At 40.5% G+C, this 17,270-nt stretch overlaps 1 protein-coding gene across 1 annotated transcript in view; it reads left to right on the top strand.

The window, feature by feature from the left end:
• The window catches only part of EXT1 (exostosin glycosyltransferase 1), a 290,879-nt gene that overhangs the window by 251,380 nt on the left and 22,229 nt on the right, over positions 1-17,270 (top strand). The window contains exons 2-4 of the mRNA XM_004482227.5: positions 6,644-6,737; positions 8,311-8,418; positions 12,319-12,438. Of these exons, the coding sequence (XP_004482284.1) occupies positions 6,644-6,737; positions 8,311-8,418; positions 12,319-12,438 (322 nt within the window). The remainder of the gene's footprint in view (positions 1-6,643; positions 6,738-8,310; positions 8,419-12,318; positions 12,439-17,270) is intronic.

The following is a 17,270-nucleotide window of genomic DNA, read 5'->3' as shown; positions in this document are numbered from 1 at the left end:
CTCATCCCTGATTCTTGCTACTACTTGAATACTTAGCTCAGAGTCCCATTTCTTCCGGGAAGCATGCCTGCTTCTTCCTTCCCTCACCAATGCCAAGTGGTGGTAATGTTTCTCTTCTCTGCATAACCCTCACCTCCACCCAGTGCCTCCATCCTAGCACTTGCTGCACCGGAAGATAATCATATGGACAACACATCTGTTTGTCTTCTCAGCGGATGATGCACACCTTGTAGTGCCTGGCACACGGTGGCCATTCAGCTAATGCTTGTATGAATAGGGAAGGGGTGACACTCAAAGTATGTTCATAGTATCTCCTTCATCCCAGTGCACTTTGTTGAGCTATTACAGTCATAAGTTGTTCTTGTTTGCTTTGTTTTTCTTAAGAGATATGATTCCATGCAGGTGTAAGCAAAAAAGATTAATTACTTATGAGGATGGGGGCTGTAGGAAGCAGATCAGCTGTAGATGTTAAGTTACTTTATAAATAAATACTTGAAACAAACTCTAGCTACATCATGGGGAGATTAGAATTGTGTGACTACAGCTCCACAGCGAGAGGCTGATCACTTGCTTCTTCCCTATCTTCTTGGGTTAGAAAAAGAAGGCTCATGGGGCAAATATACAGGCTACAAAGGAATTGAGGGAACCATGGGAGGATCTGTGGGCACAGGGCACCAGCAACAGCCAACTTTGTGTAGCTTTTGATAATAAGGCAAAATCCTTTCAATTAGAAGCTGCCATTCCGTTGTGATTCATAGCTTCTCTTTTCATTTTACTTTCTTAAAGGGCACATTTTTCCCTTGGCTCTGTCTTTGGGAATTTGTGGGTTTTTGAAAAATTGTTACTATTTTTTAAAAAATGTTTTTCTTCTTTTCGTCCTGATATAATTTACCGGAACAGTTTGCAGTCACAGCGTACTTTATAGTTTATACTGAAGGGATTTTGATCTTCACAACTCTTAGGCTCAGGGTTATAGAAGGAAGTAGTGGGTCCAGGGTCTCAATTCCTAAGCGCAGGTTTTCTAACTTCAGGTCTGTTGCATTTTCAATTATTTTTTGTTGCCTTCAGCCACAATGAATAGCTACCATTTATGAATTTCCTACCACGTGCTGGTGCTTTAGTTAAATTTTATCATTTAATCCTCACAAAGTGTATATTATCCCCATTTTGCCAACCAGAATACTGAGATTTAGATTAAATAGCTTTCCCAGGATCACTCGGGTTTTAAATGGCAAAGCTGTGATTTGAACCCAGGTTGGCTGAGTCTAAACACAGCTCTTTAGCCCATAAGCTTCTAAATACTAGGACCTTAACTACTGTGCCAGCGGTTCTCAAAAATTTAGGGTACATCAGAATTACCTGGAGGGCTTGTTAAAGTACAGGCTCCTGGACCTGTCCCACAGAGTTTTGATCTAGAAGCCCTTAGTGAGACCGACAAGTTGCAATTCTACCTATCAGATGACAAAAATGCTGCTGATTAGGAAAGCCAAACTTTGAGAACCCATGAACCATGCCATGCTGCCCCATCCCCAATTGCACTGAATTGCTTCCAGCAAAAATGGACTTCAGATGGAGGAGGAGGACTTTAATTGTGTATTATTACATGGCCCATTTTAAATGTGTCATATCCCATACATTGTTCAGTAGTGTGTTGAGAAGAAAATCATAATGACCAAAGAATGGTACTGGGGGAAGCAGATGTGGCTCAAACAATTGGGCTCCCAACCACCATATGGGGGGGAGGGGGTGTCCCAGGTTCAGTTCCTGGGGCCTCCTGGTGAAGGTGAGCCGGCCTGCATGGAGAATTGACACAAGATGACACAACAAAAAAAGAGACACAGAGGAAAAGACAATGAGAGACACAACAAACCAGGGAACTGAGGTGGCTCAAGTGATTGAGTGCCACTCTCCCATGTCAGAAGGTCTCAGGATCAGTTCCCAGTGCCTCCTAAAGAGAAGACGAGAAAAGTAGACAAAGCAGACACAGAAGAGCACGCAGTGAGTGGACAGAGAGCAGACAGTGAGTGCAAGTGTCAGTGGGGGATCAATCAATCAATAATCAATCTTAAAAAAAAAAGAATGGTATTGGTTACTAGGTTAAATTCAGGGTGTGTCATTTTTATTGCATTTTCTTTGCAGTCATTTACAAAAACTTTATACCTTTTGTGTCACCACACATGTTCTGGGAAATTTAATACCCATGCAAAAAGGGTAGCAAAGTCATTTATTAATTAAAGCGGAAATTTCTCCAAAATTAGTTGCCTCCCTCATCTGCTTTCCTTCTCGCTAAGTGTTAAGTTAATTATCTTTGGGTTTTAAGTAGTTTGATTTTAAGGTTTAAAATTTCTAAAATAATGGGAGAGAATTTGGCCTCTTAAAAAAAGATTGCCTGCCCCCATCCCCACATGACCTGTCAAGTTTCCTTTTATTCTCCTTGATCCTTAAGACCTGGCAACTAGTAATCTACTCTCCATCCTTCCTTTGTGTTATTTCCTGAATGTTCTGTAAATGGAATAATGCATATGTATCCTTTTGAGATTCATTTTTCACTCAGCGAAATTTTCTGGAGGCCCACCTGTGTTGTGTGTGTCCATCATTTCTTCTGTTTTACCACCAAATAGTCTTCTGGGGTCTGGATATACCAGAGTTTGTTGAAACAGTCACCCATTGAAGGACAGTGGATAGTTTCCAGTTTTGGGCTAGTACAGACAAAGCTGCTGTGAACATTCATGGACAAGTTTCCGCATGAAAATAAGTTTTTATTTCTCTGGGATAAAATGTCACAAAGTACAATTGCTGGGTCATATGGTATATCCATTTTAAGTTTTAAAAGAAGCTGCCAAATTATATTCCAAAGCAGTTGCACCATTTTATGTTCTTGTTAGCAGTGCATGAAGGTTCCGATTTCCCTGCCTCCTCACCAGCATTTGTTATTTATCTGTCTCTTTGATTATAGCCACTCTAGAGGGTGTGAAGAGGTATCTCATTTTCTTGATAATGATGTTGAGTACTTTTTTCTGTGCTTATTGTTCATTTGTACATCTTCTTTGGACCAAGGTCTATGCAAATCCATTGCCCATTTTTAAATGGGTTATGTGTCCTTTTGTCGTTGGATTTTTAAAAAGATTTTCTTGTATTTTCTGATTACAAGTGCCTTATCAGATACATGATTTACAGATAGCATCTCCCGTCCTGTGGGTTGTCTGGTTGTCTTTTCACTCTTTGAAGAGAGTGCCCAATATTCTTTACCGCACTCATCTAGACTAGAGCTTCCATAATGTGGAACTGGGAAGGGTAGCAATGGGCAGGTCATCGCTCAAATGCCACAGACTCTTGTAGTTTTGCCTAGATTTAGTAGATTTTCTTGAACGAATGTTCCTGCATTTGCTTTATTTATTCATTTAAAGATTTATTTTTTATTTATTTCTCTCTCCTTCCCTGTCCCCAGTTGTCTGCCCTCTGTGTCCATTCGCTGTGTGTTCTTCTGTGTCCCCTTGTATTCTTGTCAGCAGAACTGGGAATCTGTGTCTCTTTTTGTTGTGTCATCTTGCTGCATCAGCTCTCCGTGTGTGTGGTGCCACTCCTAGGCAGGCTGCACTTTTTTTCACGCTGGGTGGCTCTCCTTGTGGGGTGCACTCCTTGTGCGTGGGGCTCTCCTACGTGGGGAACACCCCTATGTAGAACGGTGTTCCTTACACACATCAGCACTGCGTGTGGGCCAGCGCACCACATGGGTCAGGAGGCCCCGGGTTTGAACCCTGGACCTCCCATGTGGTAGGCTGATGTTCTATCCATTGAGCCAAATCCGCTTCCCCCTACATTTGCTTTAATAGCCCTAGAACAATTTCCAAAAATTCTCACTGATTATTGTTATATATTTTTTACCAGCTAAAATTGTTGCTTTGCTCTAGAGGATGCCCACAGAGCTCCTTACCATGTCATTCTGGAAGTCATGTGTCCTCCCATAGTTTATTCTTGAAATGCAAATAACCCCAGGAGAGTTTACATTTTAAATTCTCATCAGGCTTTTCAGTTCTCAGGTGATTCTTTGGTAGATCTAGCAACCAGGGGAGGATCTTCTCTGCTCGTCTATCACAGCATCTGCAGGACTGGAACAGTGCCTGGAGCATAGGATTTCCTGAAAGGATGACTGAACAAGTGAATAGGTGAAAGCATCTAGAAGGAAGTAGAAGGAGGTGGAGGTGGGATATTGGAGAGCTTCAAAATAGAATGGAGGGTCCACAAACAGGCTAGATGGAGGGTGGCCCAATTAGAACCATTCTTCTGTCCCCTTCAGTTAAAATGCACTAATAGTTCATAGGTCACTGTCCATAGAGACCAAATGAGAGGCTGGCTCCTGAACTGAGCATGGTTTGAAGTCAGAATGAAAATCTTCACACTGAGTTACATATGCGTCTGTTGTTTATGTCCCTGTGTGTCTGCGTATACCCATGCTAGGCCTACGTAGTGTAGACCTGAGCAGATATCTAAATACAAAAGTACATACCCAGAAACTCTAATGGCTATAGAAGCCTTAGGAGCAGTGGAATATTCTCAAAGGTCCTTTTTTCTCTCTTACCTGAAAACTATAGTGCAAGGGAACCCCAGAATGTTAAAACTGAGTCGTCTAGCCCAAGTGGCTCGCTTTGCATGTGTTCTGTCCGTAGTTTCACACTTACCTAGTGGGTTCCTGACACTTGCAATGGTGCCTGTCACACATCTCACATCAGCTTTTTGGTGAATGTGGAAGCTTCAAGTCTATGAGCTTTATTCACTGCATCAGCAAATAATCCTTCTGTATGACTGATTAAAAATCAGCACCCTAGAATAAGTCTCCTTTGAATTGTTCCTATAATTTTATGCCTCCCCCCACCCCCACTCCTTCCCTAAAGTAAAGTCTGCAACTGCCAACTTTGAAACTTGTTACAACCTGGAACATTATTAGAGTTTTACATTTTTAGCAGCTAATGATGAGGATGTAGGACCTTCTGTGCTGGTCCCTCAGGGCTTTCTATTTTGGTCGTTTATTAAACCTTGCTGTAGTCTGAAGTATATGGGACCTTTCTGTATTGAAAACTTTCCATTTAAACTTTGTACACATATGTATATATGTGTGTGTGTGTGTGTGTGTGTGTGTGTGTCCCCTCTTCTTCATCAATTAAATAAGATCCAGGCATTATCCACAGTTGAACCTGTAGATACTTGTCAATGATTTTCCTGTGTTTGACAAGGAAAAGAGAAGCCTTTGCCATTATAATTTAATATATATTTTTATTTGGATAAATTTGAGCCCTCTTAAAAATCTTTTCTACTTTGAAGTCTGTTTTGCAGTTTAATTAATGCAACAAGGGTTTAATTTTACTCTCAATGGAGATCATCTTAATGCATTCACGGTGACCTTTTCTTGTGCAAATTAGTTGTACACGCTTGTTTAAGCAAATGGTCCTTTGCATGATGTCTCTTCTTAATGATGGGTTTATAATTGAAAATTGGCTTACTCCCATATGCCTAGTTTGTGTGAGAATATAAAAATAGATATGGACTTTATAAAAATATAAATGTATTTATCAGTATACCAAAAAAGAGAAGGGAAGAATCCAGTGCCTTCAGGCTATGGTTAAATTAGACTATTAGAGTCAGAAAATGTTGGTGACATATGCTACTGTCACAGACACACCTGTCTGCGGAGGATTGGAACCTCTTGAAAAATGGGAGTGATTTCTTCTTGGCTCTGAGAATCCGGGGCCTTCACAGGACATGAGCCATCTCTTTCTTAAACTCCTAAGTGCACTGGAGACTGCATGTTTAGGAATGTGTTTGTGGTGTTTTAAACTGACAACCCTCAGCAAAATGAAATCCTTTTTATCTTCCCTGAACGCCCCTTGCATAAAGATACAGGTGACACTCATCATATTTTCTATTTTTCCAAATGCAGAAACAGCGTAATACATTAAACAGTACTTGAGGAAAGGAAACAATCATCTCTTCACAACTCAATTTCTTATACCCCCCACTATTTTGTTTTTTTCTTCTTTCTCCTCTTTCCCTATTTCTTAGGCTAGGTTCCCTCTAGCTTACTTCTTTGCCCTATACATCATGTCAACAGTTCTTATACAAAAATCTTTGTCTGGGAGAACTAAATGTTCTTTGTAAATGTAGAAATGCCAACCTAGAGGAGAAAATGAATGTTGCTTTATGTTTGCAATGGATATTTCCTGAAGAATAGGGTTTTGGGAGTGGGAAACAAGATCAGACTTAGTTTTGCTGACTAAGATGGTATTTTAAAAAGAAGAACTAGCAATGTTTTCTTTTTTAAGATTATGGAGGCAAAATATTTCAATACATAAAAATCTGATTTTGGAGGTGAGAGCTGGACAAGCCCAATTATTACCAGGACCATCAGACTTGTCTTTTTAGGTACTGTTTGTAAGCAGCCCCCTAATTGCTTTGTCCAGCATGCTCTTTCACGTTTATCCTTCATGTAATGAAATTCCCTCCTCCAAAATGGAAACACGAGCACTACATGCCAATGGCTTCCTGAACTGGTCTAGGTAATTTCAAGCAGGTGTCCATCAACAGATGTTCATTTATCCCCTGTTCTTAATGGGTCACCATTTGCTGATTGCTCTTCCTCTCTTTCCAGGTATGATTATCGGGAAATGCTGCACAATGCCACTTTCTGTCTGGTTCCTCGTGGTCGCAGGCTTGGGTCCTTCAGATTCCTGGAGGCTCTGCAGGTAAGAGACCCTGAAACCTCCCCAGAAGATGGCAGAGGAGTGATTTCAGGCTGGGTGCTTTAACCTCATCAACTACCCTGTGATATCTAATCAGAAGGTGTGGTTTCCCTGGAGGGCCTGAAGTCTATTTCTGGAGAAAATCTAAGAACATTTTTAAAAAGTGGAGGGTGAGAAGGATTTGCTCACTGCCTTGGGGCGTAAGATTATAAATGGTTTTACCACCAGGGCGGTGGGTCCCTCAGGGACATGGCTGTAAGCATACGGGAGATCTGATGGCAAGTTGGCCTGCCAGGCAACCTAGCTGGGCTGGTCACAGAGGCCCTGCCCTGTCCCTGGAAGCCCATCCTAAGAGCAGTGAAAATGGTTTCTTGTTGCTACTCCCTGAAATCAGAATGGTCTGTTATATCCCATGCTGGGTCTTCGCCTCCAAATTCTGACCACCTGGCCCAGCAGGGTGGTGCTACTCACCTGACCCAACTTTTCTGTTGCTCTGCGGTTCAGGGGTCCTTGTCTCCACCTCTAGAGCCTCCGAGGGAGTCTCTCCTCTCATTGGCCTGACTCTACAGAAATGCCTTCTCCTGCTGAGAGAGTTGTCCATGTTTCCCACGGAGAAGCTGCAGCCACTCTTCCTTGTTGGCGAGCAGGAAGCACGCTCTCAACCCCTCTCATCTTCTACTCCTTGTCCCCTCACTGCTGTGTTCTCTTCTTCTCTGGGTCTATTCCTTGTCTGAATTTGTGCCTATATAACCGTGCTTCCTCACTTCCTGCCTCTGTCATCCTATCTGCTAATCATCCTGATGTATCCTCCCAATAGAAGGGCTTCCTTCTCTTGAATGTCTTTTCCGGGGTACTCTGTTCAGCGAAGGATACCACTGTTAATGTTCTTGTAGCCTCCTGGGGTGTTGCATAGAGCAAACCATTCTCTTGTTTGCATCATGACTTATTTGGAACCAGGATTTTGTCATTGCTTCGTGTTTCTTGACTGTCAGTCCACTGTGCACACAGCATATTGGTACTACAGTAGTTTGGATTACTTCACACTGAAGGGAACAAGGTTCAGATGAGCTGCAGAGCAAGGGAAAGGGAGATATCCCAGAATAATTAAATTCACAAAATGCTCTATCAACAAGCCCCTTTCTGCTCTCCATTGTTCACAACATTGGAATAAACCACTTTGCAAGTGGGCTTGTAGCCATTAAATTGACTGAATCATTTATATTTAAGGTTGGTTTTGTGCTGGGTGGTGGTGAATGATTTTGTTACGTCGATAAAACTTCTCCATTGAGCCCAGTCATCTCCCTAGCCGGAAGGTTGGCCAAGCCATGAACTAGAATAGAAATGGGTTTTAGCATTCTAGGACAAGACTTGCAAATATTAAAATCTAGACTGAATACCTACAGCCTTCATGTGCCCTGTTAACTCACAAAGGCTCACGTTCCATCTGGCCAAAGCTGCCCAGGAGCTAAGGAACATAAGAAATGTCAGTAGTTGAGTTTGTGCTGGCTTCTCCCCTCTTTGAAATGGTTCCTAAAGTCACTTTCCCTAAGCTCACCAAGTCCCTTTCTCTGCACAGGCTGCCTGCGTCCCTGTGATGCTCAGCAATGGATGGGAGTTGCCATTCTCTGAAGTGATTAATTGGAACCAAGCCGCCGTCATAGGCGATGAGAGATTGTTATTACAGGTAAGGAAGGGCCGTGGCCTTCAACAGATCAGTGGGTTATTGCTGTCCCCGTCTAAACTTTCAAAGAAGATGAATCCAAAAGGTCAGCTCGATAAAAAGAATTTTATCAGGAGAAAATTGCCTATGTCATGGTGAATATGAAGCCATTTAATAGGACATTGTTCACTCTCCAACACAAAATCTGCCCAGGTCCAGAGACTCTATTCTGAAAAAGGAAAATTGCTGCTAAAGAACATGAGCTTTCATGATGAGAAGAGATAGATATCCATCCCCTTCACTAGTCAGAATTTTTAAGAAATGATGCCAAACGGTGTTTGTACCACTCTGCCTTTTCAGATTCCTTTTCCCCTTTCTGCATTTGCCTTCAGGTTAATTTTCCGAAAGAAGAGCGATCTCCAGGGTCGATCCTTATGCGTGTTCTCATTAGTCAAATGATCCAGTCCAGTACCTGAATGAATGTTATCTTTAGGATGTATATTTAAAAGAACAACACCTAATGAAAGCTTGAATTGCTCAAGAGCTGCCTAGAAAGGGGCTATGATGCTCACAGGGAAATCCAAGGGCAGTAGCAGTCACTAAGGATTTCTGAAACCCGTTTGTACAATATTGTTCTAGGTTCAACATAAATTGCCAAATGCTTTCCTCAAAAATTATAGAAAAATTTAACGTTTTTCTTTCATGGCATTGCTTACTCTTTTATCTTTAAATCCATCACGATTATTCGTTGAATATATATTCTTTTAAGGTCCTTACTTTTTTTCAATATCCAGAAACTTAAGTTCTAACTCTGTTGTTGATTCCACTTCTGTGCTGCCGGCCAGTCTGCTGGCTGGCAGGTGAAGTAATGCAGCACTTTACCCTGCATAACAGTTGAGATATCTGTACCTGAGAGGGCCATGAACCAGCTCTTGGAACATTCCTTGTGTCTGAGTACCCAGATCTTTGATCTCAGTGGCCCCTTTGCACCTCAGAAACAAAGGAGGAATATGTGATCTTGTAGAATCTGTTCATTTGGAACAACTCATTTCACCCAAAATACATCTTAGGTGTTTTCAGGGAAAGGGATCTGGAGTTTTGTGAAAGGAAATCATTGCAGAAATACTACGTAGACGTTCTCAGCATGTAGAGCTGGTGAATGACTAAAATATTTGCTCATAAAAAGCCAAACAAACCTTATATATATTTCCTTTTTCCTTCCTTTTATGTTTGTTTTTTTAAAATTATGTATTCATTAAGGCAATTTGGGAAATACAGGGAATAAAAATCATTCACCATAATATCTTCAGGATAGAGAGCATTTTAATTGTGGTTGTCCAGTTTCTACCATTTTGCCAAAGTTCATGTCCATTTCACCTTCTGAAGCACTTTTTGACTTGTAGGTCTGAAGGTTTTGTTTTTCATCCCTTTGCCCCACCAAACTTTCTGGTGTTTTTCCCTCTGTTTTGCAGTCTGTCTTTGCACAGCTGCCTCCATATTGAACGGCAACTGCACTGTCGTTAACAATTGTTTTAAAGAGCTGGCACCAAGCCCGAATGTCTGCTCTGGGAAATGTTTTTGTTATGTTACAATTTTTCATTTCCTGTTTTAGAACAGCTCGGATGTTTTTATTTGCATATATTCTTGTCATCATGTCACCCAGAGAGTTTAATGTTGCTTTCTTATGTCTATTTTCGTAGATTCCATTAGTTTGTTGTCATACATGACCTTTTATTAAGACTTCCTTGAGTTCTGCAACTTGCAAAACAATCCAGTTAAATTGTAATTAATTTGTTACTTTCCCATACCTCTCTCTCAAGGAAAGCAGATTAATAACCAGTAACCAAATGCCACCAAACCTAGAACTCAGTCTTTGGAGTCAAATGGAGTTCCAGAGCAAGGAGTGTTATCAGGCACTTGTCCATACACGCTAAGAGGTGTAATACATTGCACTTGATGTGAAGATCAGGATGCTACTTATATAAGAGAGGGGAATGTATATTTCAAATACAAAATGCTAGGCAATTCCCTGTCTTTTCTGTGTCCATAATCACAGCAGACTCAATTTCCTAGAGGACCAGATATCAATCAATGGTAGCTTTAGACGTTTTTCTATTGTCCTGGTTCCTCACAAACATCATGAAACTGTGATGCCAACCCTATGACTCTTAGAAAATACCATTGACATTTAGAAGAGAGCATGAATATGAAATTTCAGCAGGGTTTTTAAATTTTTCTAATCATCCTTTGGAAATCCAGGTAATTTTCCAAGTAGACAAGTAAAAATGCATTTTCTTTGACTTATCCATGATATGAATGGTTTTTCTACCTTCATCAAGGATATTTTGCTTCCATTTGACCTTGATTTTGGTCTAATGTTTGCCTACCAGTATTTCTCCTTTCCCTGCTGCCTCCATGTTTCTTCAGTGCTATGTATCCAGATGTATACTTTGGGCCACAGATTTAGTATCTGGTTTTAGACATTGCCAAAGCAAGTGAACTTTTGCTTTTGTTCTGAGCAGTTTCAGTTCTCAGAACTTTGGATAAAAAAGTGTGCTATCACTTCCTTCCCCTCCGCTGGAAATTCAGATGTAGTCCTACTCACAATGCTATGGGAAATTTGCCTATTAAAAGCAACTAAAAGAGCGTTCCTCCTTCAGCTCAGGTCCCAGTGTCTGTCTGATTAGTCACGCATTAGGGAGGCAAGCATGCAGAAAGAGATGAGCATAGAAGGGCAGTTGCTAATCACAAGGAATCTCCCCTAAGAGTATAGACTCTTAAATTAAATAGACCTTGAACCATAGATGGAAAAAAAAATAAGGAGCAAGCCCAGGAAACTCGCCAGAAACTTTGAAAATGAACTTTGGAGTTCCAGACCTAAGCAATAGAAATGAAGCAATTGGTCTAACTTTGAACGTCATCCCTCCTATGTCAATAATAATAATAATAATACCTACATTAATTAAGCTTCCCAGGTTCCAGGCATTATGCTAAGTATTATATGATCTTCATTACCTGATGATTTTAGTACTATACCCCAATTTTGTAAATGGGGAAATAGAGTCTGAGAGATCAAGTAACTTGTCCAAGGAAGCAGAATTAGTACATGGTAAAGCCAGGAATTCTCTTTGGTCTACTCTTCGCCTCTGTGCTTAATCATTAAAAGTAATGATGTCCCTATGCAGACTTCAGCTGGCCATGTTCAATTCAGCTCTTATTTCAGAAATAACTAGTAGGTAAAAGCCACTTTCTCTGCCTTTGAGAGGATAGCAGGATGGAAGGGATGTCATTTTTTCCTTTAAAAATAGGTAGCTGGAGAGAGAGCAGTGATTGTTAAGCATATATGATATTTTACTAGGTTGACTGGGGTAAGAGTTGGAGCAAAAAGGAGATCTCTGAGGAGTAGGAAGGCTTCAAAGGGTGAGGTTGGAGGGTGAATGTAGACTAACTCCAGCTTCGGGTTGGATTGAGAGGCTCATAGATGGTCTCTGCAAAGACCTTCTGTAGATATTTTACAGTATCTGGAATGGCAGGTCTTAGAAGTGCTTGGAGAATGGTTTTTCAGCCTTCCCTCAAGGCCTGTATCTACTTCTTTGTAGCATCTTGTTGTCTGTGCAGGGTTGAAGATTTCTGGAACACAGAAAGGAGGACACAGCTATTGTGTTATAGAACACCCTAAGCAACCGAGGAGAAGCTTGTCATGAATCTTAGAGGTGATCTGTAATTGTCACACCTTAAAGGTTATTAAGGCTGATTCCCAGTAGGCGCTGTTTGTAGGTACTTAGGGGCATTATTGCTTACAGCTGCTGATTTTTAGTAGCTCTGGATGCTAGGAGGAATAAAAGCCGAGCTCAGGTGATTGTGATCAAATGACATCGCTTTGTTTTACAGTTATAATTATTATGTGTTCACCTTGTGTTACAGATTCCTTCTACAATCAGGTCTATTCATCAGGATAAAATCCTAGCACTTAGACAGCAGACACAATTCTTGTGGGAGGCTTATTTTTCTTCAGTTGAGAAGATTGTATTAACTACATTAGAGGTAAGTGAGGCCAGGTGGCTCTTGGTCTTGAATAATGGTCCCTTCTGTTTTGCTCTTGGTGGTGTGTGATCGGTCAAATGGGGCAAAAATAAAATTTCTGCGCTTGGATATGTCAATTTAACCCCATTTCACCTGCTCTTCTACACCCTAGCAAATGTCTCCATTCCTGACAAAATCCACAGAGAAAGACATGTCAGGAAATCACCATCCTCTGACCGAGGTCAGCTCTGTCTTGCATCATTTCAGGGCTATGTGGCTAATGACTGTCTTCCTGTCGTTCACACTCAGCGGCATTCGTGCAAGGCATATTTCTGGAGCCCATTTAGAAAAAAGATCGTGATCAAGTAGGAGAAAATCTTCTGCCATTCTAAAAATAGGACTCGTTTACCTGGCACCATCGTCGTGAGGCACTGGGATGGCAGCAGAATTCATTCTCAAGACTTGTGCAGCTCAACCAGCCCCAGCATCAGTGTTACAGAGAGGCGTTCAGAAGGAGATCAGGATGGCACCTCTCTGATGCCAAAAGGGTTAAACTTTAAAAAGGCAGAAAATCTTTTAAGCAGATGGGTGTCCAACCTCTGGCAAGAGGGGAAAAGGCAAAGGAAGCTTGGCTATGATTAAAACCTATGGCACTAGAGCAGGTAGCCACGGCCTGAGGCTACACCAAAGTAGCACAAAGAGCTAAGAAAGGGCCGGGAAACTGCACACTCAGGAGTTCCAGGCTTCTGTGGGAGGTGGGCCTGCAGTGAGGCATAGCACTTGCGGTCGTGCTGAGGTGTTTAACATAACGAGGTGGGGACATTTGTGGCCTGACTCTCGGAGTATTTTCTTTGGAAAAGTGATTACTGCTCCAAAAGCTAATGTGAATTGGAGCCTGCACTGGGAAGTCTACAGAATACGGAGAAGATGGAAGTCATTCTCTGGGTCACAGCCCTGTGTGTGTTCCTACCACGCTGGGTATGGTAGCAGTGCTGGCTCGTGTCCCCAAGCACACGAGGGCGCTCGTCCATTTACTGCAAACCCAGCTCGGCTCTCCCAGAGCTTGCCTTCTGGTCACAGCAGCCTCTCATGCAGGATGGGCTTTGTCGCCCTTGTCCTTGCACTGCCCCCCCAACTAGGTGAAAAGGGCTATTTGGGATGCAGAACCAATCCCCATGAAGGTGACAGGGCCATAATGGGTTTTCTTACTGAAAGAAACTCTTCCTCTCAAAGCACACTCCTTAATTCAAATGGGTCGCCTTTTCACTTCTGTTCATAGTGGCAGATTTGAGTATATAATAGTGTCTATCCTTCTCTTTCTTCCTTCCTGTCCTCCATCTGAGATCATAAGACCAGATGTTTCCTAGCAGAGAACTTTCCTTAAAGAAAGTTGGATGTTAATTTTTTTTTTCCTTTTGGAGGTGGTAATGCTTTTTATCAAAGTACATGTTCATTTTAGAAAATAATGAAAAATCCTTAAAGCATAAAAAATAAAATAATTTAATGGGTAAATTATTGACATATACACACACATTAGTTTTTTCTATGCAAAATTATGAATATATTTTAATTTTTAAGTTAAAAAAAGAGATCTTTCTATACATGCTTATAACCTGCTTTTTCTGCTTAATAATACAGTATATTGTTAATATTTTCTAATGTTATTAGACTTTTTCTACAATTACTTTAATGACTATAATATTCTATTTATGATATCACTTAATTTCTTTAATTAACTTCCAATTTGGGGACACTGCAGTTATTTCTTGTTTTCATTATTATACACATCTTTGAAGCAGATTGCTCCAGAACCAAATGGTTCTGCACATCCAAGATTATTTCCTTAGGATAAGTTCCTTGATTTTGAAGTCTTGGTTCAAAAATTATGCAAAATGCTAAGGTTTCAATAATAAACTGTCAATTTCCCTGCAGTGTGACTGAACTAATTTTATGCCCACCAGCTTACTTTTTTTGTTTTTTGTTTTTTTTTTCACTTCTACCAATATTGGACATTATAGTTTTAACAATGACTTCTTTTCTCAGGCAACTCATCAAGAAAGAGATAGAAATGGCCACAATGTTGTTTTCCTGTTTTCCTCATTAATTTTTAAGAGCTTATTAATTTAAAATATTAACCATTTGAGTCGTTACAAAGATTTTGGTCATGAATGGACCATAATAAACAAAATTGAAAAGCATATCACAGAGTTTATATATATGCATATATGTATAAATGTTATATATAGACACACATATACAAATACAGGTATATATTTATAGTTATTTCCATTTTCCTAGTACTTTTATGGTTAATTTTTTACATTAAATATTTAATCCAATTTAATTTCATATATGGTCAGTGTTGAAAAATCTGTTCTTTTGTTTTTATTTTAGGATAAAACTTTGGTTGTCCTAGTACATTTCTGTTTGTTTTTTTTTTAATTCATTTTTTTAGTCTTTTTTTTTTTTTTTTTAAGATAAATAGCCAGTACATTTCTTAAACTAGCCTTTCTGCAGTATTTTGAAATGTCACTGAGTCTGTTTCTGGCTTTTTAATTCTAGCTTACTAATCGCCCACTATTGTGCCAAGACCATGTGCTTTAAATTTTTCAAACTAATATGCCATTATATGATAAACCTCTATTTACTTAACTAGTCTTCTATTGTTGACCTTTAATTTTGTTTCTAATTATTTATTTTTTATAGATAACTGTCTTTATTCAAGTAATAACTTTCTCCATGTATCTTAGACTACACTTCTGACTATTTCCTTAGGATGGAGTCTTTAGTGGTATTACTCAGCCAAAGAAGCTAGGGTTTCTAAGCCTCTTGCTATGTATTGCCTAATTACTCTTCACAAACGTTGTATTGATCTAGAGTTGCACTAGCTTTCTGGGGGAGATCCTCTCTTCTACTCTTCTCAGAATTGAAGATCTTAATTTTGAAATGCACATATACATCTTTGCCAGTTTACCAGATGAAAGATGGTATCTCAGTACGTACATTTCTTTTGAGTATGGTTTGTTGCACAGATCTGGTCTCTCACCTATGAGGTTAGCAGTACTCAATTTTCTTGTAATAACAGTTGGATGTGTTTTATTATCAGAAGTCTCTTAAGTCAAGGTGTTTTCATCTTTGAGCCTGGAAAGGCCTCCTTCCCCTTGGATTCAAGCCAATGCAATTCTTTAGTGACACAGTTGTTTTTAAAATACTACAAACGATATACTTTGTTCAAATTTATAGCAACTGTCAAATTTCCTTATATAGTTCCGAGATTGGATTCTAACAATTTGACCTCTCAACCAAATTGCATGAGAGATACCATCCAGTTTTCCATCTTAATTTAGAACTCAGATTTCCCCAGAATTCAACATAAACAGAAAAGCAGGGAAAATGGCAGAAAATGCCATCCACATACACAAATAAACAAAGTCCATATGTTTATAAGAACAGTTTTTAAGTATCACATGCCAAGAATACACATTTGGCTTGCAACTTAGACGTGTAAGTCATCTGGTCAGTGCTGAATAATTTGACGTTGCCCTCATACAACATCAACTCAAGGATCCCAGTGTTTCTGCTGCAGTCTGCATTTGGACTGTTTAGAACTCTGGGTCCTTTTTCCTTGCTTCCTGAAGTCTAGTCCATGGAAAGGCTATTACTGGGTATTTAGAGATTATGAACTTTGAGTTGTAGGCAGTTATTTTTTTTAAAGATTGATTTATTTATTCATTTCTCTCCCCTTCCCTTCCCCTCCCCACCCCCCACCCCAGTTGTCTGTCCTCTGTGTCTATTTGCTGCGTCGTCTTCTTTGTACGCTTCTGTTGTTGTCAGCAGCACGGGAATCTGTATTTTCTTTTTGTTGTGTCATCTTGTTGTGTCAGCTCTCTGTGTGTGCGACACCTAGGCAGGCTTCACCTTCTTTTGTGCTGGGCGGCTCTCCTTACAGGGCACACTCCTTGCACATGGGGCTCCCTTACTCGGGGGACACCCCTGTGTGGCACGGCACTCCTTGGCGCCCATCAGCACTGCGCGTGGGCCAGCTGCACACTGGTCAAGGAGGCCTGGGGTTTGAACCGCGGACCTCCCATGTGGTAGACGGACGCCCTAACCACTGGGCCAAGTCCGCCACCTTTAGGCAGTTATAGACACAATTGTAAAGAGGATCCCTTTGCCTTTTCTCCAATGCCATAACAATGCCAGTTGTTAGTGCATTCCATTGTGCAGCACTCCATCATACTTGGGATTCTGCTAGTATTTTATGCTACATCTGGGAATTAAGAAGCTGTTTAATCAGAGGTAGGCTCTTTGGAACTCAGTTTGTGCAAATTGAGAAGTAAGAATGGGGACAATAGGATAAAACACAGCAAAGACAGGGTCCCTTCACAGATTCCATTGTTTGTAAAATATTGCAGTCAGAATCAAGGTGGGCAAAAGAAAAGATGTATGAGTTTGTAACAATATCTGAGAACAGCAAATCGTAGCTTGAGAAGCACATTTTTACTGGGTTTTTAAAAAGTATGCTCCCTTTTCCTCTTCAGTTATCTAAGAATGCACATTCAGACCATGGTATTTGTTGCTCTGCAACAAAATTTTAGTCAATGAGATACTGAAACTAGAAGAGTCCTTTGGCCTGGAGGGAGATGGTATGTGGTGGCACTGTGTTTGTTAGGCTCACATTGCCTTGGTCAGAAGACCAAGTCAGGGCCACATAGAATGGCTGTAACCTGTAATCAGTAGTCCATTATTTAGAAGACAGACGGCCCATAAAAAAAGAAAAAAATGAGCCTGTCATTGTCCCCTCTGAATTCACGTTAATAAGAAATATTATCCTTATTGGGAGTGCCTTTCAG

Source organism: Dasypus novemcinctus, chromosome 14, assembly GCF_030445035.2.
Source record: "Dasypus novemcinctus isolate mDasNov1 chromosome 14, mDasNov1.1.hap2, whole genome shotgun sequence".
Lineage (NCBI taxonomy): Eukaryota > Metazoa > Chordata > Mammalia > Cingulata > Dasypodidae > Dasypus > Dasypus novemcinctus.
Note: the sequence above shows the minus strand (reverse complement) of the source record. Positions and strands in the feature narration are given on the sequence as shown.